The following is a 27600-nucleotide window of genomic DNA, read 5'->3' as shown; positions in this document are numbered from 1 at the left end:
CCTAAATATATTTATATAATCGTTAAAATTTTTTAAATAAGCAGCTTAAAATAACTTAGAATAAAAATAGTTAAAAAAAACTCTATATAAATGATTATATTGTTACCTTTAAAATCAAAAAATAATGTTTGATGTTTTATATAATTATAATGATAGAAATTAAAACATCAAACAAATAAATTTTAAAAAAATTAGTTAAAAATAACAACTATAAATAATATTAAACCATATATAATATTTAATTTTATTGTTGTGTAACTCGCGATTAGAAGTCATTCAAACGATTGAGATTATGACGTTATAATAAATTTATATATTATCATATAATTCAAAATAATCAATATATTATTTCAAATTAATATACGAATTATTATATCAAATTTAACAACAACGTTAGTGTTATATTTTAAAAAATATATATTTGTAAAGACTTCAACTGTATAGGTGTTTCTGCGCATTACAATGTCAACTCAAATATAAATTTCAGTTCCTTTTTAAAAAAAAAACTAAAGAATATTTTGTAAATAGTTAAAAGTGATAAATTATAGTGATAAAAACAAAAACTAAATTGTAATCTCAATTTAACTAAAATATTTCTTAAATATATTTTTATAAGTGTTAAAAGTTTCCAAATAAGTAGCTTAAAATAACTTACAATAACAATAGTTAAAAACAACTCTATATAAATGATTATATTGTTAGCTTTAAAGTAAAAAACAATGTTTGAAGTTTTAAATAATTTTAATGATAGAAATTAAAACATTAAGCAAATAAATTTTAAAAACTTAATTAACAATAAAAACAACTATAAATAACATCAAATCATATATTATATTTAATTTTATTCATGTATAACTCGCGGGTAGAAGTCATTCAAACGATTGAGATTATGAAGGTATAATAAATGTATATATTATCATATAATTAAAAATAATCAATATATTATATCAATTTAGTATATACAAATTATTATATCAAATTTAACAATGACGTTATTATTATATTTAAAAAATCATATATTTGTAAACACTTCAACTATATAGATGTTTCTGCGTAACGCGCGGACATTCGCCTAATTTGATATAAAATTCAAAATTTCTATTATTTCGTAAAGGCTTCTAATCTCGTTATAATAATAGTATTATCTTTCATCGTTCAAAATGTGAATGGGGGTTTGGTTTAGAATTTTATTACGATTAAACATATTTGAATTTAAAATGCTATAAAATCTATTGTTTATTTTAAAAAAAAAAGAATCTACGAAATCATATTATTTAGGGATATTATAAAGATTATCAATCAGGATCCTACATAAGAATGAGATCTTACTTCGTTTTACGTTTTTATAAGATTGTCATCGTAAGGTGATTCGTATCAAAATGAACTCATATTCAAATTTGCTCGCAAAATATTGGATGTACAATATACATTATAACTTGATGTTTATTAAGATATTGATAGTAAAATCAATTCTAACTTGTTAAGCATGAACCATATTTTTTTGTTGCTACAAACCTTAAAAATTAGCAAGAAAATACCTTAACTAGAAAAAGAAACAAGTGCATTGTGGTCATATAAAACTGCATGAATAAGATCACAAATAGAATCCTTAACTAGAAAAAGAAACAAGTGCATTGTGGTCATATAAAACCGCATGAATAAGATCACAAATAGAATATCATGATTGTCATGAGCCTAATTTGAAATGAATTGATGAAGTGATGATGTTTTATGAGACTTTTTGCAACTTGTGATGTTCGATCTCCTCTTGAATAAATGAATTTTTAAGGCTCAACTATATAATAAAACAAAAGAGATGAGATCGGATCGTGTTAAGATTTTAAAATCCTAGTCAGGATCCTAAGATTCTCATATATATCTTGCTTAATGTGATCAATATCGTTTTTCTTTTTGTAGGATTTTAAAATTATAAGATTCTAAGATTAAGAACGAGATCTTAACAACCATGGATAATACTATGTTCATGATCTTAAAAACCAAACTACAAAAGATAATGATCTTATTTTTTATACTTTTATGCATATATATCCTCTCTTTAATAAATCTTTTTCCAACCAATATTAGGCCTCTATCTCTTATGTTAATTAGTAGGCATTGTGCATCATGTAGTTAAGATACTTTATGCATAATATAATTAGACTAGATTAAAGAAATGGTCTTTCTGTTTATTATAAAAAATTACACCTCAAGTCCAACCCTTTTTTTTCTCACCATTCATCCCTGCCCTTACTTTAGAGTTTAGAGTCAAGAACAATTGAAAACAACTTTCCATGGTCTTGACATTGGCAAAGCTTATCAAACCTTTGATGAGTTGATACAAAAAGCTTCCAAGTGTGTTTCGGAAGATCCCTAATTGGATACAAAGAGACAATTTCAAATACCCAATTGGTAATTTAAAAAAAATAAACTTTGATTAGTGATGAAAGTTTATCGATTTCTAAGAAGATTGATAAAGTTAAAAGCTTTAAGGTTTAGTCAAGAGTTCTTCAATAGAAGCTATTGGTTTTTCATCGAGTTTGCTCGATTTATTGTTCTTTTATAAAATATGAGCACATAAGCTTACCCCACAATGAATTTGGAATCGTATTTTAATTTGAAAATGGTGCCTTTTTATTAGATGCATAATGAATCAAGGTTCATTTTTAATTTTGAAAGTGGATTCATATAAAAACAAGGTGAAGTCAGATTCTATGAAGGATCATAAAGGGTTAAAACGATAGTTTGAATGTTTGATGAATTTTAAGTTCACATTAATGGTTACAAAAACTATGTCGGAACATGTTGTGTGGATATACTAGTTAGTGATGACATGTACGTACTCTCTAGTGCATAATGCTATTATTCGGAGAAGTGAGGGCGTGACTCGAAATTATATAAAGAAATAATGGAGATAGTGTTGTTCTCTACATCTATCTATGATATGAAATTCGAATGGCCAAGCTATTTTCTGGTTCATACATGAGTTTATGAGGAAATGATGGAAGATGAAGCATGGATCTTGAAAAAAAGAATGGAAAGAAAATAAAGAGAACATAATGATAGGTTTATGTCTATAATAGTATCCACAATGAGAATTCAATAGGGGTTTAATAAAATTTAATTGAATATACTACAAAAGAGAGAGAAATGGTGGGGTTGAATGACCATTGAACGCATCATAGGTAATTTGAGTGCAAAATGGTGAGTTTTTTCATAAATTGAATAGAATATACACACTCTTTCTCCTAGTTGGTACTTCATTCAACCATCTTCATTCAACTCCCATTGTGGATCCCCTAAGAGACAGACAGTGGGGGTGGGACCACTTATGTAATTTATTTTAATAAGGAAATTATAAAAGAGGGGTAATATTGTCATTTACATGGATTAACGGTAAAACTTAACATAGTTAGATGGAGAGACCATCAATGTAACAAAATGCAACCACAAGGCTAAGATCATGGGCTATCCTCAAGTTCACAACATATATTGTGTCTATGATTTGCTAAAAGAAAGGATCTAGAAGTAACACACTATGGTGATTCACTAATGTTTGTAGAAGGAACACAAGACACTCATTCAAATTCCGAGACCCATGAAATGAACACGAACATGAATCGAAATCAAACGAAAAAATGGATTGAAAATATGTTCAATAATGAGCAACCTAACCTGAAGCTATTGAAATCAATGGTGGTCCAGAAGAGACTGAACAACCCATGACAATAAACAACACTCTAATTATAGGATGAAGTGAAAGAGTAAGAGCTCAACCAAAACATTTGGATGACTTTGTTATGAGAATGTCCCCTTCGTTTGAACATTCACAACTTACGACCACTCATGAATCTTTAACGATATATCCCATTTCTCATTATTTCATATGATAAGTTCTTTGCTAATTGCAAGGCTTATCTTGGAGTCATCTCTACACATGATGAGCCAAAAACTTTAATCATGCAGTGAAAGACTATAGGTGGAGGGAGATATGAAAAAGGATAAGGGATATAAAAGACCTTAAGCAAAATGACACCTAGACGCTCGAAAATCTACCATGGAAAACATACCATTGATTCAAAATGGGTATTAAACATCAAGTACAAGCCAACGGGGGAGGTAGAAGGATATAAGGCACTTTTAGCTGTGTAAGGCTTCACGCAAACCATAATGGATTGACTTCAATGAAACCTTCGATCTAATTGAAAAATTAGCAACGATGCAAAGTTTTATGGTTGTTACAGTGAAGAAAACTCTACACACATTTTTACACACGGGGGACTTGGATAAGGAGGTACATATGAAAATTCCTCAAGATTTTGCTAGTGATGGAGACTTAAAAGTTTATTGTTTGTGCAAGTCGCTTTATATTCTCCAACAAACATCCCGTGGTACCAAAAGTTCACAGGTCAAAACTATTTTCCTTCCGACACGAGGATGTCTTAATGTGGTTGCATTTTGTAATACTGATTTACTAGGATGCAACTTCACAAGACAGTCACAAAACAAGCTATATTATGCTCCTTAGAGGAGCTCCGATATCTTGGCGAACAAAGAAGCAATTAGTGGTTCTCGATCCTCAGCTTTAGTAGAATACAAGTCCATGACTTCAAATGTTAGTGAGGTTCTATGGTTACATTGGCTTCTACTTGAACTTAGTGATCCATAGTATGATCCCACTCCCTTATATTACGACAATCAAGTAGCATGATACATTGCGAACAACCCTGTTTTTCAGGAGCAAACCAAACATATTAAGATAAACCGTGTTTTAGCTCTTATTTTTTTAGGCAGAATTCAATATATGTCATTCTTAAACATTAAAATATCATATTTATCCAACTTAATTTCTAAATATCATATTTATCCTTAATAAAATTTCTAAATATCATATTTACCATTCATAAAATTTCAAAATATCATATATGTCCTTTTTAAACATCAAAATACCATATATGCCCTTCTTAAATATCAAAATATCGTATATGCACTTTTTAAACGTCAAAATGTCAATGGTAATATCTAAAATATCATCCATCTACAACATGATAATAATCAACAACAAAAACTAAACAATCAAAATATACATTCCATAGAGAGAGTAGAAGATGAATCTTTTTGTTTGTCAAGAAGGTAACATTCTAACAATTTAGAAGTTCACATAAGGATAATACGGTTAACTTTTTTAATTATTATAATAATTCTAAGGTATAGAAATGTTTATAAAATATAAAAAACATTATGATAAAGGATTTGTACAAATATTGATATTTTGAAGGTTTATAAAGGGTAAATATGATATTGAGAAATTAAGCTGGGCAAATATGATATTTTGAGGTTTAAATTTTTTTAATCTTTTGCTTCTTATCTTTCTTAAACCTTGGAAGTTTGTTTACTCTTGTACTATTTATTTTTATTCTCGTGTTTTGCTTATCAAAGTAACACCTGAAACACTAAAAACTCAAGATTTTTAAAACAGAGTGGCACATCCTTTTATTTTATTTTTTATTTTTTCTTAATTACAAACTCCTAACCAAAGCTGGCCCTGACGAGTTGGGCGGAGGCCCAGGCCAACAAATTGTATGGGGGCATAAGTTGTAGCCCAACATATATATATATATATTATACTTATAGGTATTGTGTAATTTTGTTTGCTCAAAATGAGCTCAGCATCTCCCCTTACGGCTGTTGTGTCGCTTCGAGACTTCGAGTATTGGAGTCTGGTTACCCTCTTCCCTATAGTCGCCTAGAAAGACGAAAGGTCGAAACGTAGAAGAAGAGGATTCGATTGGTTTTCCCAGTTTCCTGGTCAAGAAGTGTAATTTTTTTTTTTAAACCTTCCTCTCGCGTAACGACCTCTCCTCTCCCGATTTGGTGACTTTGTCAATATCTCTCTTCGATCGAAACTCATCAGTCATACCCTCTCCTAATCCGATTTCTAATTTCTCTCATTTAGATAATTTCTATTTAATGATTTTTCTAAACTCGTGATTTCTGGATACTGAATTGGTGGTGGATTCTCCAATTCCTGATTTATATGACTGCAATCCGAAGAGAGATAGGAGAGTGAAGAAGGGATTACTGAATCGTTGATAACGTCTGGAGAGTGAAGGCATGATTTTGATGTTCAGATTTCTGATTTTTGATTTCTGAATATCTGGAGTTTTATATTTTTGGTCTAAATCAGTTCTAAATATGTATATTTTTGTGATTATTAGAGATTCGTTGTAGATAAAATTTTGCCTTGTTGCTTATAGTTTTTAGAAAAATGGGTTCTGATTTTGGATTCAATTCTCAAATCACTTGCATATTGCAAGTCAAAACATTAGCTGAAACCCTGTCAGATTGAATCACACATCTTTTTTTTTCTTAAATCAGAAATGATCCGCTACCCAAAATCTTCGAGAGTCTGGCAGGCTTGGAGTCTGAATATTGATGATTTTTTGATTTCTTGCTATCTGCTTGACCACTTGGATATTGGATACTTTTATTGGAGATTTCTAGTTCAAATCTCTTTCACAATACCATATACTACTGATCTTTTTTTTTTTGTTATTTTAATTTTTTCTTGTTTTTGTTAGTTTTATTATTGTTTTGTTTTACATAATTAATGTAGCATATCTAGTTTAGTATCTACCATCTATTCATTTATGCACTGTTAAATGGACTTTATTAACATATAATTTTAAAATCATGTTTTATTTTTCAGGTGAAAAATAGGACATGTATTATTTGTTTGATTTTTGTAAATATTGTGAGGTAGATTCTTGTGAAAATATATTTGTAATGTATCTACCAAAAAAGGGTAATATTGTAAACTTGTACTAATATAAAGTTTAGTTGATTAAAATTTTTTACAGTAAAATTGATTTTATATAAAAGTGCATCTCGCTCTAGGGCTCTAGGCATGGTAAACTAATGAACTGGCCACTTGAACTTATGACCGTTAGAGTTAGGTGATTGACCCTTTGGTAGTTGGTACCATCTGTATCTCATTCGTCAAAAATTCAGGCGTCTCATTAGTCTTTCTTTATTTTCATATTTTTTTTCATTAATTTCAACTTATTTTTGTTTTTTTTTATTATTTACAACCCACAATACATAATAAATGTAAGTCCGAATTTTTAAAACCACATATAAATTATAATGCGTGTTGTACTAGGGATGAGCTTTAGAATTGGACCGGTTCGGGACCGGAACTGGTTTTCCTATATTATAAGAACCAACAGCCGGACTGCCGGTTCTAGCGCCGGTTCCGGTTCCGGTCCTGGTTTTTCGGTTATTTTTCAAATTAAAACCAGTTGAAATATTATAGTTGATATGCTATCTTCCGGAGCTTGTAAATGATTCAATACTTAACAAAATTAAGACTTTTTACATCTAAATTGAGGTACAAACACTAAATTACACGATGAAAAAGAATCAAGTAATTTTGACTTCATATGAGTGAGTTATGTGCATTTTAAAAGCCGGACAAATTCCAAAAAATGTTGAAACAGAAAATACGTAGCATTGATATGCTGTCTTTCGGGGTCTATAACTGATTCAATATCTAACCAAATTAAATGTTTTTATAGACTAAAATGAACTATAAAGACCAAATTACATGCTGGAAAAAAAAATTAAGTAATTCTGACGTCATATGAATGAGTTATGCTCATTTAAAAAAATGGGACAGATTAAAAAAAATGCTGAAAAAGAAAAAACACAACATCGATATTCTTTCTTTCGGGGCATGTATATGATTCAATATCTAACTAAAACATATGTTTGTATAGTCAAAAAGGAATTACAAACTCAAAATTACATGTTTGAAAAAAAAATCAAATAATTCCGACTTCATATAAGTGAGTTATGTGTATTTTAAAAAACGGGAAAAATGTTAAACCGGTTCCGGTTTTTAGAACCGGACCGGTTTTCGTAAAAATGGAGAACCGGTAACTGGACCTTATTACCAATTCCGGTTCCGGTTCCGGTTCGGCGGTTCTAATGCTCATCCGTATATTGTACAAATAGAAAAAAGGGAGTAGCAATGGCTCAAGACCTGAACTTTGCGGGTATCACACAGTGGCGAAACGGTGGTGTCGGTGCTTAACTCTGGAGCTGCCTTCCCTTAGAGAGGAGGGAGTCGTTCCCTCCCAACCCATTGAACCCGCTGCTATATCATTTTTTCTCTTTTATTTTTATTCATCTTTCTCAACCTATAATACATGAAAATCCTATCTTTTTAAACCCACTCAATTAAAAAAAATATAAAACAATCAAAGGTAAAATCTTAATTAGCAACAGAGTTATTGACTGTACCACTCACGCTTCAACGAGTGAGTTGATTGGTTTCACTAACACACTTCATCATCTCTCTCTACTTTCTCTTTTTATTTTCTCTTGTATGGGTTGAGTGAGTTCAAAAAGATAGGATTTTCATGTGTTGCGGGTTGGGAAAAATGAAGAAAAAGAAAAGACAAAAATTGATGTGGCAGTGGGTTCGGTGGATTGGGAGGAAACGACTCCCTCCTCCCTTATGTTGGTTCGTTAAAATCCCAAATATATCTGTTATCACGACGGCTTTACCAATTTATCTCTCTACAAACGTTTGTAACCATCAGAAGACTTCTAATTTTATTCCTGATCCGGTATAAAAAGTAAAGACCTAGATTGCTTTCAGATTTACAGAATTGTTTGTGATACTGATTTTTTTGTTTCTAAAAAGAGTTTGGATTATACACCAAAAGAAAGAAAGAAGGAAATTTGGAGATATATGTCTCCTGAGGTTCAAATCTTAATGTCTGACGTGGTATGCCAAGCACAAGGGGTGGAACTAGGTTTAGTACCGACTTGTAAATTTTGCTGTCTGAATTTATCTAATAAATGTTTTATAAGCACTTATTTTTATGGAAGACACAAACCATGAATCATATCTTAAATCATTGCAATACCCATGCATATCATATTGCTAAATCACCCAATATTCTGTGAGTAAATGTAAATGAAGTGGAGGTCCATTGATGGGAGTGGCGTATGCAGCGACTCAATTGTTGAAAATTAAACGTATTGACCAATTTGTTCAATTAAAACCCACAGTAGGCAATATATGGTCCTGCAATGTTAACCACTTATCCATTGTGTTGACTAGTTCAATAGTCACTTAGTCAGTCAACCCATGCACCCAGATCATCTCAATCTTTAGATCTAAGGATCTTTTCTTCATTTCTACAGATTAATCCATATCATATCTCTAAGAAGCATGGACCATTCCACAGCTCTTATATTTCTCCTTACTGTATTGGGTATTGTTTTTTATTATTTACAGAAACAACACGAGGAAGACAACGGTGAGCAGAAAAACTCGTCCCTGTCATCATCATCTGATCAACAATCCCTACACGAAGAACAGCATGTTAAGAAAAAAGATTCATCCACATCAGCGTCATCGGATAAACTATGTCGAAAGTTTTCACTTGCTGAAATCAAATTGGCCACCAATGATTTTGATGATGCGTTTGTAATCGGAAAGGGCGGGTTCGGGAAGGTATACAAAGGTAAGATTGACTTTGGGGAAGAAGGAATTGATGTTGCTATTAAGAGGTTGAATCTTGACTCCAATCAAGGAGTAACCGAGTTCAAGGCAGAGATTGAAATGCTTTCCAAGTTTCACCATAGTCATATCGTCTCTCTTTTAGGATACCATGAAGGATCTGATAAAAGAGAAATGATCATTGTTTATGAATACATGCCTAATGGAAGTCTTGAGGATCATTTGCACAAAAGAAAAGTTAGCGGAAGTAATTCCTCTCTTCTGACATGGATCCAAAGGCTCCAAATCTGCATAGGTGCTGCTCGTGGTTTGGACTACCTTCATTCAGGTACAAGTTTGCAATCTACAGTCATACACCGTGACATCAAAAGCTCAAACATCTTGTTGGACGAGAATTTAGCAGCTAAAGTTTCCGACTTTGGGTTGTCCAGGATTGGTCCAGCAAATCTGGTGGGGACCACTAATGTTTATACTGATCAGATCAAAGGCACATTTGGGTACATGGATGCTGAGTATTTTTCAACTCGTAGACTGACACGAAAGTCTGATGTGTATGCATTTGGTGTGGTGTTATTGGAAGTGTTATGTGGTAGGCCTGCTCTGGACTTTACATTAGATGAGCAGCAACATAGTCTAGCTGTATGGGCTAAAAGCTGCATCAAAGAAGGTAAGATTGATCAAATAATTGATCCCTGTTTGAGGGGGCAAACCACACCTAATTGCTTGCAGGAATTTGGGCAAATTGCATATGAGTGTGTTCTTGCTCGTTCAAAGGATCGACCCACAATGACTAAAGTGTTAGCTAGGCTAGAATTTGTGTTGGCTTCTGCATTACAAAAACATGGTGGAGTGACAATTGCTGAAAAGATGTGGTCGATATTCTCTATTAAAACTCCAGGTAAACTCGACTTTTTAGAAAATACGATTTGTGTGTGGTGTATAAGTATTTCTTTATCGTACTTTTATGGAACTCATTTATTTCTTTGTTTTCATTTTAAAATTATAATTATATCTTCTCAACTAGCATCCGGCTTCAATGTAAGAATTATCCTAAGTCATATCACCACCTGTGGATTCTGTGAATACCATTCTACCTCAAAGATATGATTGTTTTTTTTGATTTAGATGCTTTATTTGGTTTCAGCGGTGCATGCTAAAAATTACAGAAATAGACGAAAGTGGAGCAATGACAAGAAAAGTAAAACGGTCATACCAGACAAAACAGCTACAACAGTGGCAGAAGGGAGCAGTGAAGGTAAAGATAACAGTATCATTTTAGTAGATCCCACTCAAGCAGCAGCAGAGGGAAACAATGACAACATAATGGAAGAGCCCATTGTGACAGCAGAAGAAGAGAGCAGTGACTGTATCACCACCACCACTGTAGAATGTCAAGGTGTTGCTATAAAATCGAACGCACAGCCATTAAGTTGTCAAATGGGGACACACAAGTTAAAGATATTCACATTTGATGAGTTGCGAAGAGCCACCAGAAACTTCCGTCCATCAGCCATGCTAGGAATTACAGATGGTGAGTCGATCTATAAAGGGTGGATGGATAGGGATTCATACACACCATCAGTAGCTGGAGTAAGGATAGCTGTCACGATCAAGATCATAAACAAAGATATTCAAAGGCTCAAAGAGGGACAGGTTTGTTTGTCTGTTATATCATCAAATTTGGGTTCAAAAGGAGAGAAAATTTATTATACGATATTGTGTGTTTGCACGTGACAGGCAGAAGTGGAATATCAGGGAATGTTCAGTCATCCCAATCTTGTTAAACTCTTAGGATATTGTTCAGAAGGTGGAAGGCTTTTTCTTGTACATGAATACATACCTAAGAGAAACTTCTTGGACATTATTCGCCGTAAGTACTACTCCCTAGATCTGTGTCAAAAAATAGACTTGTACCTTTTGGAAGTAAACCAAAATCCAGATTCAAGTTGCATCTCTTTTTTTCTAAGTGAATTAGGTATAAACCGTAGCATAACTTTCTTTATGAGGTTAATTGTGTTTGTTTTTCTCTTTGGATATTGATGGAAAAAAAAAAAGAGTTTCTTCTTGTTTATGAATAATATAGAAAAAGGACGCTTAGAAATGCATCTCTTCAGGAGTAAAGTATGTTGGGTTTTAATCTTGGCAGGTTGTTCTTTTAGTAGAATTTTAGTATTTACTTTATTTAGTGAATTAAATAAAGGGTATTTTGGGAGTAGTAGAGAGCTGGGTTGCAGCTGGAAAAGAGGGAATGTGGGTTTACTGTTTCCTACTAGAGTTAGCATCTACTGGCTATATAATTATAAACTGTCACCTATTTCTTGAATGAATGCAATAGTACTTTCTCTTTAAAAGGACTGTTGTTTCTCTATTTTTTTTTTCATCACAAAACACAAACATAAAAGCACATAAAGAAGGGCCTGGTATTCCAATAAAGTATTCAAATCCACACCAACAAAAATATGGAAAAAGTTACTAATTTGTTAAACTGAATTTTTGCAGAAGGCGAAAAACCGCTTACATGGGAGACGAGGATCAAAATAGCCACAGGAGCAGCTCAAGGCCTTGCTTTTTTGCACACTACAAAGAATAATGTCATTTTCAGGGATTTGAAATCATCAAATATTTTGTTAGACTGGGCAAGTAAAACCTAATAATATTTACTTTAAATAGGCATTCATGATCATGCATGGTGGTACTTTGAAGAATTTTGATATTTTGGGGGTAGTATATGTTAGGTAGAATGTTTATCATATTTATATTTCTATATTGAATTATGTTTCAGGAATTTAATGCGAAGCTCTCAGATCTTGGACTGGCAAAATTAGGTCCTGTCAATGGAGAGTCTCATGTCTCAACACGTGTAATAGGCACCTACGGTTATGCGGCTCCTGAGTATATAGCCACCGGTTAGTTCTCTAATCTCCTTGTTTGAGCACAACTTCTTGCTTTTAGGGCTAAAATCATTTAGGGGTTATTGTTAAATTGACTTGAATATATGTAAAATGGTCTATATCCCAAATTGAGCAATGATAAGGGTTTTTAAGACATCAATAACAAAGTCTGTGATGCAATTACAGGTCATTTATATGTGAAGAGCGAAGTTTATAATTTTGGAGTGGTGATGCTAGAGATAATTACAGGGTTACGTGTACTTGATGTTAATCGGCCTTACTCACAACATAATTTGGTGGATTGGGCTACACCTTTTTTAAGAAGTATAAAAAAACTAAGAAAAATCATGGATCCACGGTTGGAACAAGTTTATCCATCAAAAGGCGCAATGAAAGTAGCGGAACTCATCCTAAATTGTCTTGAAGAAGAGCCAATTCATCGGCCTTCAATGGAGGAAGTGGTCGCACGTTTAGAAAAGATCAACACAATTAAAATATAAACTGTATATGGAAGTTGAATGATAATACATGGCATGGATAGACTAATCACCCATCCGAATGATAATAGAGGTTTCACACTTTATGTTTTGGTTATATATAGGATCAATTTATAGTAAAAGTGGTCGGCCTTTTCCTTTTTCTGATTGCAGATTGTTATGTAATCAATTTCAATTCATATGTTTTTGTTATTATGAAATGTGTAAAGACGTTTACACATGAGAAAGAAGATGATACATAACCTGTAACAGGTGTGTGAGTGTGTATTAGTAGCAGCATACTTCATTTTTTGTCCATTTCAGGCCATACATTTCTTTGTTTATAAATACTAGCAGCATATTTCTTCAGGCAATGTACGTTGGTCATTTTAAACAAAATAGCAATATACGTTAGATTTCATCATTGTAAATTAATGAAGGTGTATGTTGCCTAAAATGGGTTTAAAAAAGCACATTAGCTAAAGTGGGATTCGACCTAAAGTAGGTTGCCATCATTTGAATCTGACTAAAATAGATAAAGTGATGTGATTATAATAATTCACTGAGAAGTACCAACACTAACTAATAAAAGCCCATATGATAAAAGTGTAATCAAGAAAATTGGAAAAATTGTAAGTATCATTTTGTCACAGACAACACAAAGCTAACCCTGATCCTGCCATTGATAAGTATCATTTTTTATGGGTGGTAACAGACAAAAAAATATATTTTGCCCTGATCCTGCTATTGATGCATTTGTTTCTAGTTAAATGTGGGTTTGCAATTTTCTTTGGTTTTGGTATTCATTGTGAATATGGTCCATCATGTTTTCCCTATGCTATTGTTTTTTTTATTCATTTTTTATGCCATCCTTCTTTTATTTATCTTTTTATCATTTCTAGTTTCAGCTTTACCAAAAAACTAAATTCAATCCTACCGATGATGAGAAAAAGGAAAATCATGTAGTAGAAGGTGGATCTCAAGGCCAAAGGGAAATCAAACTAAATACAATCCAACCTACTCATTTAGGAATCCAATTTCATTTGAAAGCTTGAAACAAAAATAGAAAAGAGCTAGAGTTTGATTCAATTCTTTCTAATTCCAAAGGATTTTAGCAAACTAAACGACCCCTAAATTTAAATAAGGTGGACTGATTTAAAAGGAAAAGATTTAGATGTTAGAAGTCGATACCTCATTCACCACTGTAGTAGCACCATAGAAATCGGCCAAAATTTCAAGAGAAATGCGTAGATAGGTTCTTGTGCTACCTCTACGATCGAATTGTACCTGCGAAGCGTCATAAGGCTCTGGAGCTGCCTTCTCGTCTGTAGGTTCGCCAAATTCCCAAAAATATCCATTATCACACCCGGTGTTACCAGTTAGTTTCTTTAATTCCAAAGAATTGTTTGTGATAGGGATTTTGTGTTTCTAACGAAGAGTTTGGATTATACGCCAAATGAAAGACAGAAGGGTGAAGGAAATTTGGAGAAAATATCTCTCCTTCCTACTCAGGTGGTTGCCGAGACAGGGGACGGAATGAGGCTAAAACCAAGTAAAATTTAGTACCGACTTGTAATTTTTTCAGTCTGAATTTATGAAATAAATGTTTTAAGCAGTGGAATACAGAAATCATGAGTCATATCTTAAATCATTGCAACACCCATGCATATCATATTGGTAAATCACCTAATGATCTGTGAGTAAATGAAGTGTAGGTCCATTAATGGGAGTGACATATGCAATGACTCAATCGTTGAAAAGTAAAACATATTGACCAATTTGTTCAACTAAAAGCAACAGTAGTCAATATATGCGTCCGACAATTGTGTTGACTAGTTCAATAGTCAGTCAACCCATGCACCCAGATCATCTCAATCTTTAGATCTAAGGATCTTTTCTTCATTTCTTGCATTACAGACTAATCCATATCATATCTCCAAGAAGCATGTACTTTTCCACAACTCTTATATTTCTCCTTACTGTATTGGGTATTGTTTTTTATTATTTACAGAAACAACAAGAAGAGGAGGATGATAGTGAGCAGAAGAAGTCATCCCTATTATCATTATCGGATCAACAATCCCAAAACGAAGAACAGAGTAAGAGAAAGGATTCATCCACATCAGCCTCATCAGATAAACTATGTCAAAAGTTTTCACTTGCTGAAATCAAATTGGCAACCAATGATTTCGATGATGTGTTTGTAATCGGAAAGGGTGGATTCGGGAAGGTATATAAAGGTAAGATTGAGATTGGTGAAGAAGGAATTGATGTTGCCATTAAGAGGTTGAATCTTGAACATTCAAGTCAAGGGGCAACCGAGTTCAAGGCAGAGATTGAGATGCTTTCCCAGTTTCGCCATAGTCACATCGTCTCTCTTTTAGGATACCATGAAGGATCTGATAAAAGAGAGATGATCCTTGTTTATGAATACATGCCGAATGGAAGCCTTGATCATCATCTCCACAAAATAAGAGCCAATGGAAGTAATTCTTCTCTGCTAACATGGATCGAGAGGCTCAACATTTGTATAGGTGCTGCCCGTGGTTTGGACTACCTCCATACGGGTACAAGTGTGCAATCAAGAGTCATACACCGTGATATCAAGAGCTCAAACATCTTGCTGGATGAGAATTTGGCAGCTAAGATTTCCGACTTTGGTTTGTCCACAATTGGTCCAGCAAATCTGGTGGGCACCACTAATGTTTATACGAATCAGATCAGAGGCACATTTGGATACATGGATGCCGAGTATTTTGCTACTCACAGACTGACACGAAAGTCTGATGTGTATGCATTTGGTGTGGTGTTATTGGAAGTGTTGTGTGGTAGGCCTGCCCTGGATTTTACACTGGATGAGCAACAACACAGTCTCTCTGTATGGGCAAAACAACGCATCCGAGAAGGTAAGATTGATCGAATCATTGATCCCTGTTTGAGGGAGCAAACAAGAACTAAATTTCTGAAGGAATTTGGGCGAATTGCATATGAGTGTGTTCTTCCTCGTTCAAAGGATCGACCCACAATGACTAAGGTGGTAGCTAGGCTTGAGCTTGTGTTAGCATGGACTTTGCAGAATGGGCTGAGTCACATTGGAAGATCCCTATTTATTGAGAAGGCATGGTCATTGTTCTTGATTAAAGCTCTAAATAGTAAGTTAAAAGTATTATCTACTGTTTGGGAGAACACAATTTGAGGCGTTGTATAGCAATTGGGATTTTTCTAATGTTTATGTTTAGGTTGATACCATCTTGAATAGAAAGATGCTTATCACACATGCATGTCATTGTCTTCTATTCTAAAACACATAATCTCATGTTAATTGTCGTTCTTTTTCATTTTGATAGCATTATTTCTTTAATCTCATTCTAAATGTTACTTATTTGTTGTTCCAGAAGATCATATGCGTGCTACAAAGAAACTTGGGCAAAGCATCAACAACAAAAAGAATGGCATCATGATGGAAAAACATGCCACCACGTTTGTTGAGGGTGGCTGGCAAAGTGGTGACATTGCAACTGTTTCTCAGCAGGTGGTGCTACCTGGTAATGAGACGAACATACTGATCTTGAAGATTTTCAAGTTATCTGAGTTACAGAGTGCCACACAGAATTTCTCGCAGGACATGGTGCTTGGGGATGGTGATTATGGGAAGGTTTACAAAGGGTGGTTGGACAGTGTAACATTTGCCCCACGAAAGGCTGGTGATGGGTTAGCTGTGGCCATCAAGAGATCCAAACCCGACATCTATCGACATTTCAGAGAGTGGCAGGTTTGTTTGTTAATCTATGTGCTACTTTCAGTGTTTTTATTTTCATTTTCTTGCATTGAATTGTTTTTTCTTTTGCTGTGTGATGTTGCATATTGCAAAAACACTACAAGAAAATTTCTATTTAGCTACGGAAAATTTCGTAGCCAAAAACTGAAATTCCGTAGCTAAAGCTGAATAACTACGAAATTTGTTACGCAAATTTTCAATTAGACTCCGTAACTTTATTTCTTGAAGCAAATTGTTTGGCTACGGAATTATAATTCCGTAGCAATTTTGCTATGACGGTTTCTACGACATATATTCCGTTGTAAATTGAGTTCCATAGCATTTTCGTAGCAAAATCGATAACAATTTTTCCGTAACAAATTCCGTTGCAATGTTTCCGTAGCAAATTCCGTAGCAACTTTTCCATAGCAAATTCCATAACAATTTTTCCATAACTAATTTCGTAGCAATATTTCCGTAGCAACTTTTCCGTAGCAAATTCCATAGCAATTTTTTCGTAACTAATTTCGTAGCAACGTTTCCGTAGCAAATTCCATAGCAACTTTTATGTAGCAATTTTTACATAACTAATTCCGTAGCAAATTCCGTGGCAATTGTTCCATACCATTATTCAATAAATTTTGATTATTCAATTAGACTATTATATCAATTTATAAAAATGCAATTAATATAAAACCACAAGTAAAAGAGTATTTCTATAGAAACTAAAAGAAATATCCAATATATCAAAAGATACATATTTCAAAATCAAAAGTGGCTACTAATTAAATATAAAATATTATTCGATACATAATATTCTATCATTGATTAATAAAAGTTTTAACCTACTCATTCAAAGCTTGTGCAAGTTGTTCAAACTTTGCTTGAACATCCATATTTTTCTGTTGAAACTCCACGTTCTCTTGTTGACCATCCTTATATTTTTCTGTTGAATATCCTCATATTGTCCGTGTTGCATCTCAACTAAGGTAATTTGGTTTGAGACATAAGTCTTTCTTTTTATGATGGCGTTAAAAATGGACATCGCCTTTTGCACAACCTCTTCATGTGCTTCTCTCATTGCAACCTATAGTGATTTGAGAGACGATTTTATAAAGGCTTGTACATTGGTTTATATAAAAATCAAAGAAAATAATGAATCATACTTACTTAGGTGGCCTTTGTACGATCAAAGATTGACACATAGAGATCACTAGCCAACCCATATGCCCTTTCACACTCTGCTTCTTCAACACTTTGTAAAATGGAAATAGTTTAGTAAAACACAATAAGAATTAAAAAGAAAATTATATAAAACTAACATGCCATGAGAAGGTTATTGTAGGCACTGGTACATTTTACTTGTGCAAAATTTCTTCGAAACCAAGAAACATTAGAAACATCTGTACACATGTAGGAATGGAAAGATTCGTTATGTTTGGTTGGTTTATAGAAATAGAATAAATTTTCTTATGAATTTACAAAAATATTCCCTTCGTTTTGGATTTTTATCATGTTTAGTCCAGAATTGAAATCTTTTCCACAAAGGGACCACTTTTGTAGTTAATTGTTTTTGTGTTATATGTGAATATGATGTAGGGTAAAAATTATTGAATTACAAAACATGATAAAAGATTATTAAAACACAAATAAGATTATAATAAAGCATATATAACTCTTTGAAAAAGATGGGACTTGTCTAGATTTTGAAATTCAAATTCTTACGGATAATGATGTATTTGAATCTTGCACATCCAATTTGTAAACAACACCATATTCGAATATGAATAACCGTAGGCTCAAAATCGTCTCCATAACCCTTCTTCGAATATGAGACTACAAAAGAATCACATTTTATCATAATTAAGAATTATATATAAATACATGGTAATGGAAAAACAAGGATATTTTTTAAAAATTGTAGTACCAATTCTTCATCTCACCAAGCTTCCCAACTTTCTTCTCCTTTAACACTAATTCCACCTCTATAAGGAGCAAAACGCCATGAAATGGCCATAAACCAACTGCTAACACTTAGAAGAATGTAGCCTACTAAACTACCTGCATTGTATACATATGCAATGTACACCACTAACAATAAAACCATTTCCATTCTGTTTCAACAAATAAATAAATAAAATATTAAAACCATGAGAGAGAGTGATTATTCTAGAGAGAGAAAAAAGAGTACCCTTTGACCAAATGACTTCACGAATATGTACACAGTGATCACTGTTAAGTGTTAACTGCATATTAAACCAAAAAAAGTTGTTAGCCGTTTAAAAAAATAATACTATAAATTAATAAAAAAGAGTGTGTAGTCTACCATGGTGCAGAAGTAGAATCTAACGGTTATAAACTAGAACAAAAGCATCCGGAAAAAGTCAAAGAGTTCCCAAAACTTGAACCTTTTCCTTCATAATCCATCTTCATTCCCTGCTACCTTCTAGTTTTTGATGAAGAAGGTGATGGTGATGGTCATGTTGATGGTGATTGGATCAGTTGTTGCATAATGATCTTAATAATTCAAGAAATTAAGAATCCATTGATAGGTCTGGTTTATTTGTTCCACCAAAGTTGTATAGTCTTTTTTCAAAGAACTTGCAGTGAATCATTCCAGTACTATGAGCACCTGTAATGAAACTATATAGATTAAGAACTGAAGCAACTAGAGTAGAGAACTGAAGAATAGATGATTGAATTGTCTACCTAAAAGAGTGACTGTTTCTTTATCAGTGAAAACCCCTGTTGCAAATCTTGCAACATTTGTAGAAAGATCATATAAGGGACTAGGAAGCTCATAGGAGAGTTGAGAGAAAGATCGATTGCTGTCTTTTCTACCTGTGTGAGCTAGATAAAATGGTCCACCAGCCTGTAAAAGAAATTAGATATTAATAACCTAAAGTTTCATGTGTTCTTGAATGATATGAAGAGGAAAAAGGTGAAAAGGGAAATGATTGGGAGATGAATGTGGTTACTTACTAGAATCACACTCTCATAAGCCGCCACCACAAGAAGATCAACATAAGAAACTACACCAGGGCATGCATTTTCTAATTCGGATTTGATGATGTCAAGATGTTCAAAACATTTCAAACAATATATGGAAAAATCATATTTAGACAAAACTAAAAACAATAAAACTGCTACAGCATCATAGCCATAACTCTGAATCACTATGTTAAGAAGATAGAATTTTTGTTCTTCTGTGGTGGGTGAGGAAACGAGTTTGTTGATTATACCAAGCACAACGTGTCCTAATCTCCCAGTCATGAAAAGCGTAAGGTTTGATTTTGTAGGTAAACAAAACTTCCAAATCAAAATGAAAATTCAATCCAGAAATCAAAGTGGAAGTTAATTGCTGATGGATACATTGTTCAAATATTCACAATTCTAATTTTAATTACCGTTAACCAATACGAATTATCAAATTAAACCTAAAACTCAATCGATGTAATAGAAAAAATAAGTTAGGGTTTTTTTTACCAAAACTTGGAAAAAAAAAAAGCTGAAATCGGATCATCCACCAGCTGCAGCAGCGACTTCGACGGTGGTGGCGGCGGCAAGAGAGAGAGAGAGGTGATGTTGATCTTCGTTCACACTGTGAGAAAGAGGAGCAACTTTACTTGTTTAAGGGGTGGTGGGTTTCATGTCGTACCGACAGTGGAAGGGAGAAGGTATGTTGCGTCGACGGCTTTGAAGGAGTTGGAGGGATTTGCTGCCAGCGGTGATGGCGGAGGTGATGCCGTTGGCGGAGGCAATGGTCGGCTGGAGGCGGAAGGGATGGCCGACTGATTGTAGATCGGGGATGATGCAACCTGAGGTATCGTGTGATTAGATAGAGAAGAGGGAAAGTGAGAGTAGGGCAAAATCAAACCCACAACGATTCGGTGAAGCTCACCCTGCAACATTCTCATATTTACCAAATTGTCCCTACTACTTAAAAAATAAAAAATAAAATCAAATGTTATCAACGCGCATTTCCGACCGAACGGAAAATTGTTGATTTGTGTTGGTAAAGGGTCGGCAGTTGTTCAGTGGATAATGACGTAAACGGAGACTGGGGGAAAATTGAAGAATGAGGAAACTGAGGAATGAGGATGGTATGTTCAGTGGTTTATATTATGGGTCCTCGTCCTCCTATTTGCCCTTAAAGTTTGAAAACATCACAATCTGTCACAATGCATTACCAATATCAACCATAGATCCTAAAAAGATGGAGGGTGAAATATCACTTGATATCAAACTTGAGGACCTTCTTGCAATTTATGACCAAGAAAAACTCAAATATTTGTCTTCCTTTGTTAGTTAGGTTTGAATTATTCATCTTGTAAACAAACATCGCTTTTAATGTTTAGAAACGATTTGAAGATGTTTGACTTATGCAGAAAGTCAAAGTCAACGTGGTCTTGGCTGATAGAGGATCGAATAAGCTAATATTTTCTGCAAAACCAAAAGAGAAAGATGAATCGGTTGACTTTTTTTTTGTTGTGTTTTACATCTTTTTTATTTTTTTTTAATTTAATATTTTTATTTTGGTGTAATTGGATGAAGATATTGGGCAAGACAAGCGTTTGAGAATTGTTTTATGTTTTTCTCTAAACTTAAAGCTGAGGGTATAATCGGAAGTACAATGAATTCCTCTTCTCTTCTTCTATAGCAAGATCTTGCTCTTCTTTTGTAAACTCATGATACTTCACCTATGTCTAAAAATTTTGCTAAGTTGACTATTTGACCATTTGATAGTTTGACTATTTTTATTTTTGTTGTTGAGTTTTCAAAGATAATTGTGTATTTTTAATATATATATATTTTTAATAATTTTCTATATTTTTGCTACGGAAACATATTTCATAACCACTTAACTACGGAATTTTCCGTAGTCAAATACCTATGGATTTGGATTTCGTAGCTATTTTGCAAATTCACCTTTTTGTAACAAGTTTCATAATAGATTAGCTACAAAATTTTATTTTGTAACAAATTTTCCTAGCAAAATAATTACGGATCTTAATTCCATAGCTAACTAGCTACGTATTTTTATTTCGTAGCCAATTATATAGTCAACTAGCTACAATCATGGATTTTGTAACAAGTTTTATAGAGAACTAGCTACAACCAAAAAACTTGTAACATTATTTGTAGTAAACTAGCTACGAAATTTAATTCCGTAGCAACTATTCAAGATTTAGCTACGACATCCAATTCTGTAGCCATTTCCGTAGCAAATTAGTTACAACCAACCATTTTGTAACATATTCCGTAATAAATTAACTATGAATTTAGATTCCGTAACAACTTTACGTAGCTATTTAAGATTTAGCTACATAATGCAATTCCGTAACCATTTATGTAGCAAAATAGCTACGACAAGTCGTTGCGTAGCATATTCCGTAGTAAAATAGCAACGGATTTTGATTCCATAGTAACTTTCCGTAGCTATTTAGGATTTTTCTTGTAGTGAAAGCATGCATGAGTTATGGAATGATATTTTTTTTAGTTACTTGGCCTATTCTACTCTAGTACTCTTACCTTCTTTCTAAACACAAACAATGCTGGCAATGTTAGGTTTACATTCCAAAAAAATTAATATGTTATATAAACTTAAGTAAAGCCATGATATGTGTCATTGACCATTCGACTCTAGTAGTCTTGCCTTCTTTTCTGTCAGCACTACGAAAATGATATATATCCCAACACAAACATTGCTGTCAATGTTAGGCTTACATTCTGTTGCTTCAACAAAACAATGCAGAAAAATTACAAACTTGACAGCAATTAAGCCTTCTGTTTTAGTATTCCCGTTTTGCCCTTAGACCCAAGAACAAGCAATGACAATACCAAGATAAAGAAAAGTAAAATAGAGAAAATGAAGAACAACAGATTTAACGTGGTTCAGCAATAACCTGCTTACATCCACAGCTTCCTAATGTGCCTTCTCTGGGTTCGCCATGAACCTGCTGACCACACTGACCCTCTGTGAAATATCTGACCCTCTGTGAAATATCTGGACGTGTACACATCATGGCATACATAAGACTGCCGATTGCACTGGCATAAGGCACACGTTCCATGTACGTCTTATCTTCTGCTGTAGAAGGAGATTGTCTACTAGAGAGCTTAAAATGTGGAGCCAATGGAGTCACCACTAACTTGGCATCTTGCATCCCGAACCTTGTAATGACCCGCTCAATGTAGCCTTTTTGGCTCAAGAACAATCTATTTTTCATCCTCTCTCTTCTAATCTCCATACTTAATATTTTCTTGGCAGTTCCCATGTCTTTCATCTCAAACTCTTTACCAAGTTGAGATTTCAGCCTATCTATCTCCATCTTTCTCTTTGAAGCAATAAGCATGTCATCCACACACAAAAGAAGATAAATATAATCACCTCCATGAAGCTTCCGCATGTAAACACAACAATCATACAAACTTCTGGTGAACCCATGATTTAGCATGAAAGAGTCAAATCGCTTGTACCACTGTCGAGGAGATTGTTTCAATCCATATAGTGATTTCCTCAAGCGATATACCTGACTTTCCTTATCAACAACCTTGAACCCATCAGGTTGATGCATATAGATTTCCTCATCCAATACTCCGTGCAAGAAAGCAGTATTTACATCGAGTTGTTCCAGCTCCAAATCACCATGAGCAACACTACTCAACAATACTCGGATGGAAGTGTGTTTCACTACCGGAGAAAATATCTGATTGTAGTCTACTCCCTCTCTTTGTGCAAACCCCTTTGCTACTAATCTTGCCTTGTACCTTCACCACCGAGTTCGGAAGAATCCTCCTTTTTCTTGTATATCCACTTACAACCAATAGCTTTCTTTCTTACGGGTAATGGGACCACCTCCCAAGTTTGGTTCTTTCGAAGAGACTACATCTCTTCTTCCATAGCAGCCAACCAACTCTCATTATTGCCATTATGAATAGCTTCCTTGAAGGAGACCGACTCATCTCCCTCCATCGAGAGTGCATACTCAACCAAACTTGCATGTACGTAGTGCTTCAAGGGTTGATCAGACCCCAACTTTTGAACTTTCTTATATGCTCGCCTCGGCCTAGTAGAGACCGAATTATCCCCGAGATCTTGTTCCTATGGTTCGTGTACATTTTCTTGCTGATCCGTCTCATTTTCAGTATCATCGTGAATACCACCATGATCATCCTCGTGAACACGACTAGAACCTTGTTGGCTTTTAGGTTCTATATCAACTACTTGAGACTTGACCGTCTCAATGTCATCACCATTTGGGACCGTAGCTTTTGAAGAAGCTACATTGGAGTTCTCATCAAAAGTAACATCTCTGCTGATTATAAACTTGGAATCTTCCAAAAACCAAAGACGATAGCCTTTCACACCTGATGCATATCTTAAGAAAATTGCTTTCTTGGCTCTTGCTTCAAGCTTTCCCTCACTAACATGATAATAGGCTGTGCACCCGAAGATTCTGAGTTTCTCATAATCTTCATGTTCCCCTAACCATACCTTATAGGGTATATTTCCATCTAGAGACGCATGAGGAGATCGATTGATAATGTAGCAAGCTGTAGCAACCGAATCTGCCCACCATTCTCTGCCCAAACCAACATATGATCGCATACATATTGATCTCTCTCGCAATGTACGATTCAACCTCTCTGCGACTCCATTCTGCTGTGTTGTTTTCCTGACCGTTCAATGTCTAGCAATTCCTTCATGATCACAAAATTTCTTGAAGGCACCTTCTGTATATTCGATACCATTATCAGATCGAAGTTTCTTCAATTTCTTGCATGTTCTGTTCTCAACCATTGTTTTCCACTTCTTGAATGTGTCAAATACATCATTCTTGTGTTTCAGAAAGTAAATCTAAAACATACCTAGAATGATCATCCACAAAAGTGACAAATTATATGGAACCTCCCTTGGAAGTGACTGAAGCAGGACCCCAAACATCTGTATGCACATAGTCTAAAATTCCTCTACTTTTGTGTTTGCTTGATTTGAATTGAACCCGATGTGCTTTACCGTACACACAATGCTCACAAAAATCCATGCAAGGCTTCTTCAAGTTCTTCAACAAACCTTCTTTACCAAGCTGATCAAGACCCTTTCTGGACATATGCTCAAGCCGTCTATGCCATAACCGAGTGTTTTCACATGGGTCACCACCACTACCATTTGTTCCAACTGCTGCACCATCTGTCACAGTTGTACCTGAAAGGACATAAAGGTTTCCTTGACGAATACCTTTCATTACAACCAAAGAACCACGGACAACCTTCTTTACTCCTTCCCATGTAACTATCTTACACCCACCGGAGTCCAATACACCTTCAGAGATGAGATTCTTTCGCAACTCAGGAACATGTTTCACATCCAACAAAGTTCTAACCACTCCATCATGCATTTTGATTTAACAGAACCGAGCCCAACCATTTTGCAGGAATGGTTATTTCCCATTACCACGGTCCCACCATCTATGCTCCTATAGTTAGTAAACCACTTCCTATTTGGGCACATATGGTACGAGCAACCTGAATCAATAATCTATTTACCAGAGATTTCTTCATCAGAAGTGACAAAGTAACAATCATCATTGCTTTCTTCTCTCGAGGCATAAATAGCTTCTTTCTTCTCTTGTGTATTTCCTTTGTAGTTGTTGTTATTTTCTTTGTTCCATCCTACTCTCTTGTTAGGACAGTTTGCTTTAAAATGTCCAATCTCGCTACACTTAAAACACCGCCTTTTTGCAAGAGGTCTAGATTTAGATCTAGACTTTCCTCCCTTTCCTTTTCCTCTCTCATTACTTCTACCTCTTGCAAACAATCCTTGTGCCTGGTATTTGTTACTACTAGTAGCAACCATGTCACCGGTTGCAATCTTTTGAAAACCATTCGCTAGAATTGACGTTCTAGTCTCATCTATCGTAAGACTGTCACCCACAAGCATCAATGTTTGTACAAGATTCTCATAAGACTTTGGCAATGAAAGAAGTAGTAAAAGAGATTGATCCTCGTCTTCTACCTTCACATCAATGCCTTTTAAATCTGATATACACCTATCAAATTTACTGATGTGTTCCCGGATTGAAGAACCTTCATCCATTTTGCAAGTAAACAATTTGGACTTTAAGTAGATCTTGTTTGTTAGAGTTTTCGTCATGAAATTTGCCTCTAACTTTTCCCACACTGCAACTGCTGATTCCTCATTACCAACCAAGAAAGCAACATCCCTTTCAAGGCATAAAATGATCGATGCTTGTGCTTCAAGATCTAGCTCCTCCCAATCCTCATCAGACATATCTTTGTGCTTCTTTGTCTAACCCGCGAAAGCCTTGTGTAACTTCTATGAGATTAATAGATTTTTCATTTGCATCCTCCAATAAGAATAATCATTCTTCCCATTTAACTTCTCTAATTTATACTTCCCAACTTTAACCGTTCCACTCGTAGATGTCATTTACCTGCTTGTTTTAGAATCTGCCTCTCTCAGGACTTTTATCGAACACATTGTGTGCAGAACACAAAAATACCACCTAAATACCTCAAATCTGAGCTTTACCACCCGGATTTGATATTAAGCTCTGATACCAATTGTTGCTTCAGCAAAACAATGCAGAAAAATTACAAACTTGACAGCAATTAAGCCTTCTGTTTTAGTATTCCCGTTTTGTACTTAGACCCAAGAACAAGCAATTACAATACCAAGATAAAGAAAAGTAAAATAGATAAAATGAAGAACAACAGATTTAACATGGTTCAGCAATAACCTACTTACATCCACAGAAGAGATAAAACTTTTGTATTAGGTTAAAAAGCAATTTACCTCACTTATTATCCCCTATTACAAGACTTACGTTCCTTTCTCTCTCTACAGCTGAAATTAGCACATAAGCAACATACATGGGCCTAAAAACATTTGGGGTATTAACTGGGTCATTTAACCCAAAACAGTTGGGCTGACCCAAGTCAACTCAAGCTAACTTCTTGGGTTGACCACTTACACATTCCAATTTCCAGCAAACATAATATGCTATATAAACATAAGTAAAGCCATGGGCCATTAAAGTGTTCTTAGATGATTCGGTAAACATTCGTGAGATTTAGGATGACTGATGCAGTAGAAATTCGAACGATGATGAAAATTTCTATGTGTTCTGCTCGGATATCATCTTGATTCTTGAAGAACGAAGAAAGAAAGAATGAAGAATATAAAATAACTAACTAAAACTTCTAACAAACTAATCTCAATAAACTTCAACACATAAGCAAGATTATCACGTAATAAGTGTTGATACTAACACTCTGTTCTCTAGTTAATTTAAGGAGTGGAATGGAAGGGAATGAAAGTAAATCACACGGAAAATGTGTTCTTTAGTTTTTCTGTAAGAGATGAAAACGGAGGGGAAGCAAAATAAAGTCTTTTTTACCAGCCCACTTTTGGGAGGGTTAGGAGGGGAAGAAAAAAAAAGACTCAAATTCCTCCATTCCATTCCATTTCCCTCGAACTCAATAACGAACTTGATTATTTATATTGCTCTTCTGTTTCCTCTCCTTCCATCCCCTTCCATCTCCTCCCATTCCCTTCTTTTAATTAAAAAACTGGAGAACAAGGCGCAACGCATTTTGATATAACTACTCATTAGGGCATAATTAACCTTGTGTTGATGAGGTAGCAGGCTGCCAATATGTTCATGTAATAGATTCATATGACCTTATTTTAGTATTCATACACAAATTAGAACTTGTAAATTGAAAATCACATAATATATAGGGTGTAAGATAGATTGACAATCGAGCTCCATTCTATAAGAGGATATCATTAAGGGAAAGGAGATTGTCTGGAACTCACGATTATTAGGGCTTGAGGGCCATTACATTTATCCGTGTGTCGTAGAACAACTAGCATCTTATTTGGGACATGTTCAATTATCCCTCTATTTTACACCG

General features: G+C 34.3%; 2 protein-coding genes and 2 long non-coding RNA genes across 8 annotated transcripts in view; 2 read left to right on the top strand and 2 right to left on the bottom strand.

Annotated features, from left to right (window-relative positions):
• Positions 1 to 4177: 4177 nt before the first annotated feature.
• LOC122195276 (uncharacterized) lies at positions 4178 to 14568 on the bottom strand. Its single transcript, XR_006185372.2, has 2 exons — positions 14091 to 14568; positions 4178 to 4724 (listed from the first exon to the last, which is right to left on the bottom strand). It is a non-coding gene; the product is annotated as an uncharacterized LOC122195276 (long non-coding RNA).
• Positions 9111 to 13217, top strand: LOC111889341 (probable serine/threonine-protein kinase PBL11). 2 transcript variants are annotated; one of them, XM_023885479.3, is made up of 7 exons: positions 9661 to 9860; positions 9964 to 10430; positions 10677 to 11185; positions 11270 to 11402; positions 12032 to 12168; positions 12315 to 12438; positions 12610 to 13217. In XM_023885479.3, the coding sequence occupies exons 1-7, from the start codon at positions 9799 to 9801 to the stop codon at positions 12921 to 12923; spliced, it is 1746 nt and encodes a 581-aa protein (XP_023741247.1). In that variant the 5' UTR covers positions 9661 to 9798; the 3' UTR covers positions 12924 to 13217. The 2 variants fall into 2 exon arrangements, with proteins under 2 accessions (XP_023741246.1, XP_023741247.1); XM_023885478.3 differs by having other exon boundaries at positions 9111 to 10430.
• Positions 14569 to 14762: 194 nt separating the features above from the next.
• The window catches only part of LOC111889346 (probable receptor-like protein kinase At5g59700), a 30344-nt gene continuing 17506 nt past the window's right edge, over positions 14763 to 27600 (top strand). For 2 of the 4 annotated variants that reach the window (XM_023885490.3, XM_023885488.3), the window contains exons 1-2: positions 14764 to 16051; positions 16295 to 16671. In XM_023885490.3, coding sequence (XP_023741258.1) covers positions 14845 to 16051; positions 16295 to 16671 — 1584 coding nt within the window. In that variant the 5' untranslated portion in view covers positions 14764 to 14844. Of the gene's footprint in view, positions 16052 to 16294; positions 16672 to 27600 lie in introns of all 4 variants that reach the window. The other 2 variants (XM_023885489.3, XM_023885491.3) reach the window with 2 other exon arrangements.
• On the bottom strand, positions 18817 to 19496 carry LOC128127563 (uncharacterized). Its single transcript, XR_008225449.1, has 3 exons — positions 19366 to 19496; positions 18983 to 19288; positions 18817 to 18902 (listed from the first exon to the last, which is right to left on the bottom strand). It is a non-coding gene; the product is annotated as an uncharacterized LOC128127563 (long non-coding RNA).

Source organism: Lactuca sativa, chromosome 8 (genome assembly GCF_002870075.4).
Source record: "Lactuca sativa cultivar Salinas chromosome 8, Lsat_Salinas_v11, whole genome shotgun sequence".
Lineage (NCBI taxonomy): Eukaryota > Viridiplantae > Streptophyta > Magnoliopsida > Asterales > Asteraceae > Lactuca > Lactuca sativa.
Note: the sequence above shows the minus strand (reverse complement) of the source record. Positions and strands in the feature narration are given on the sequence as shown.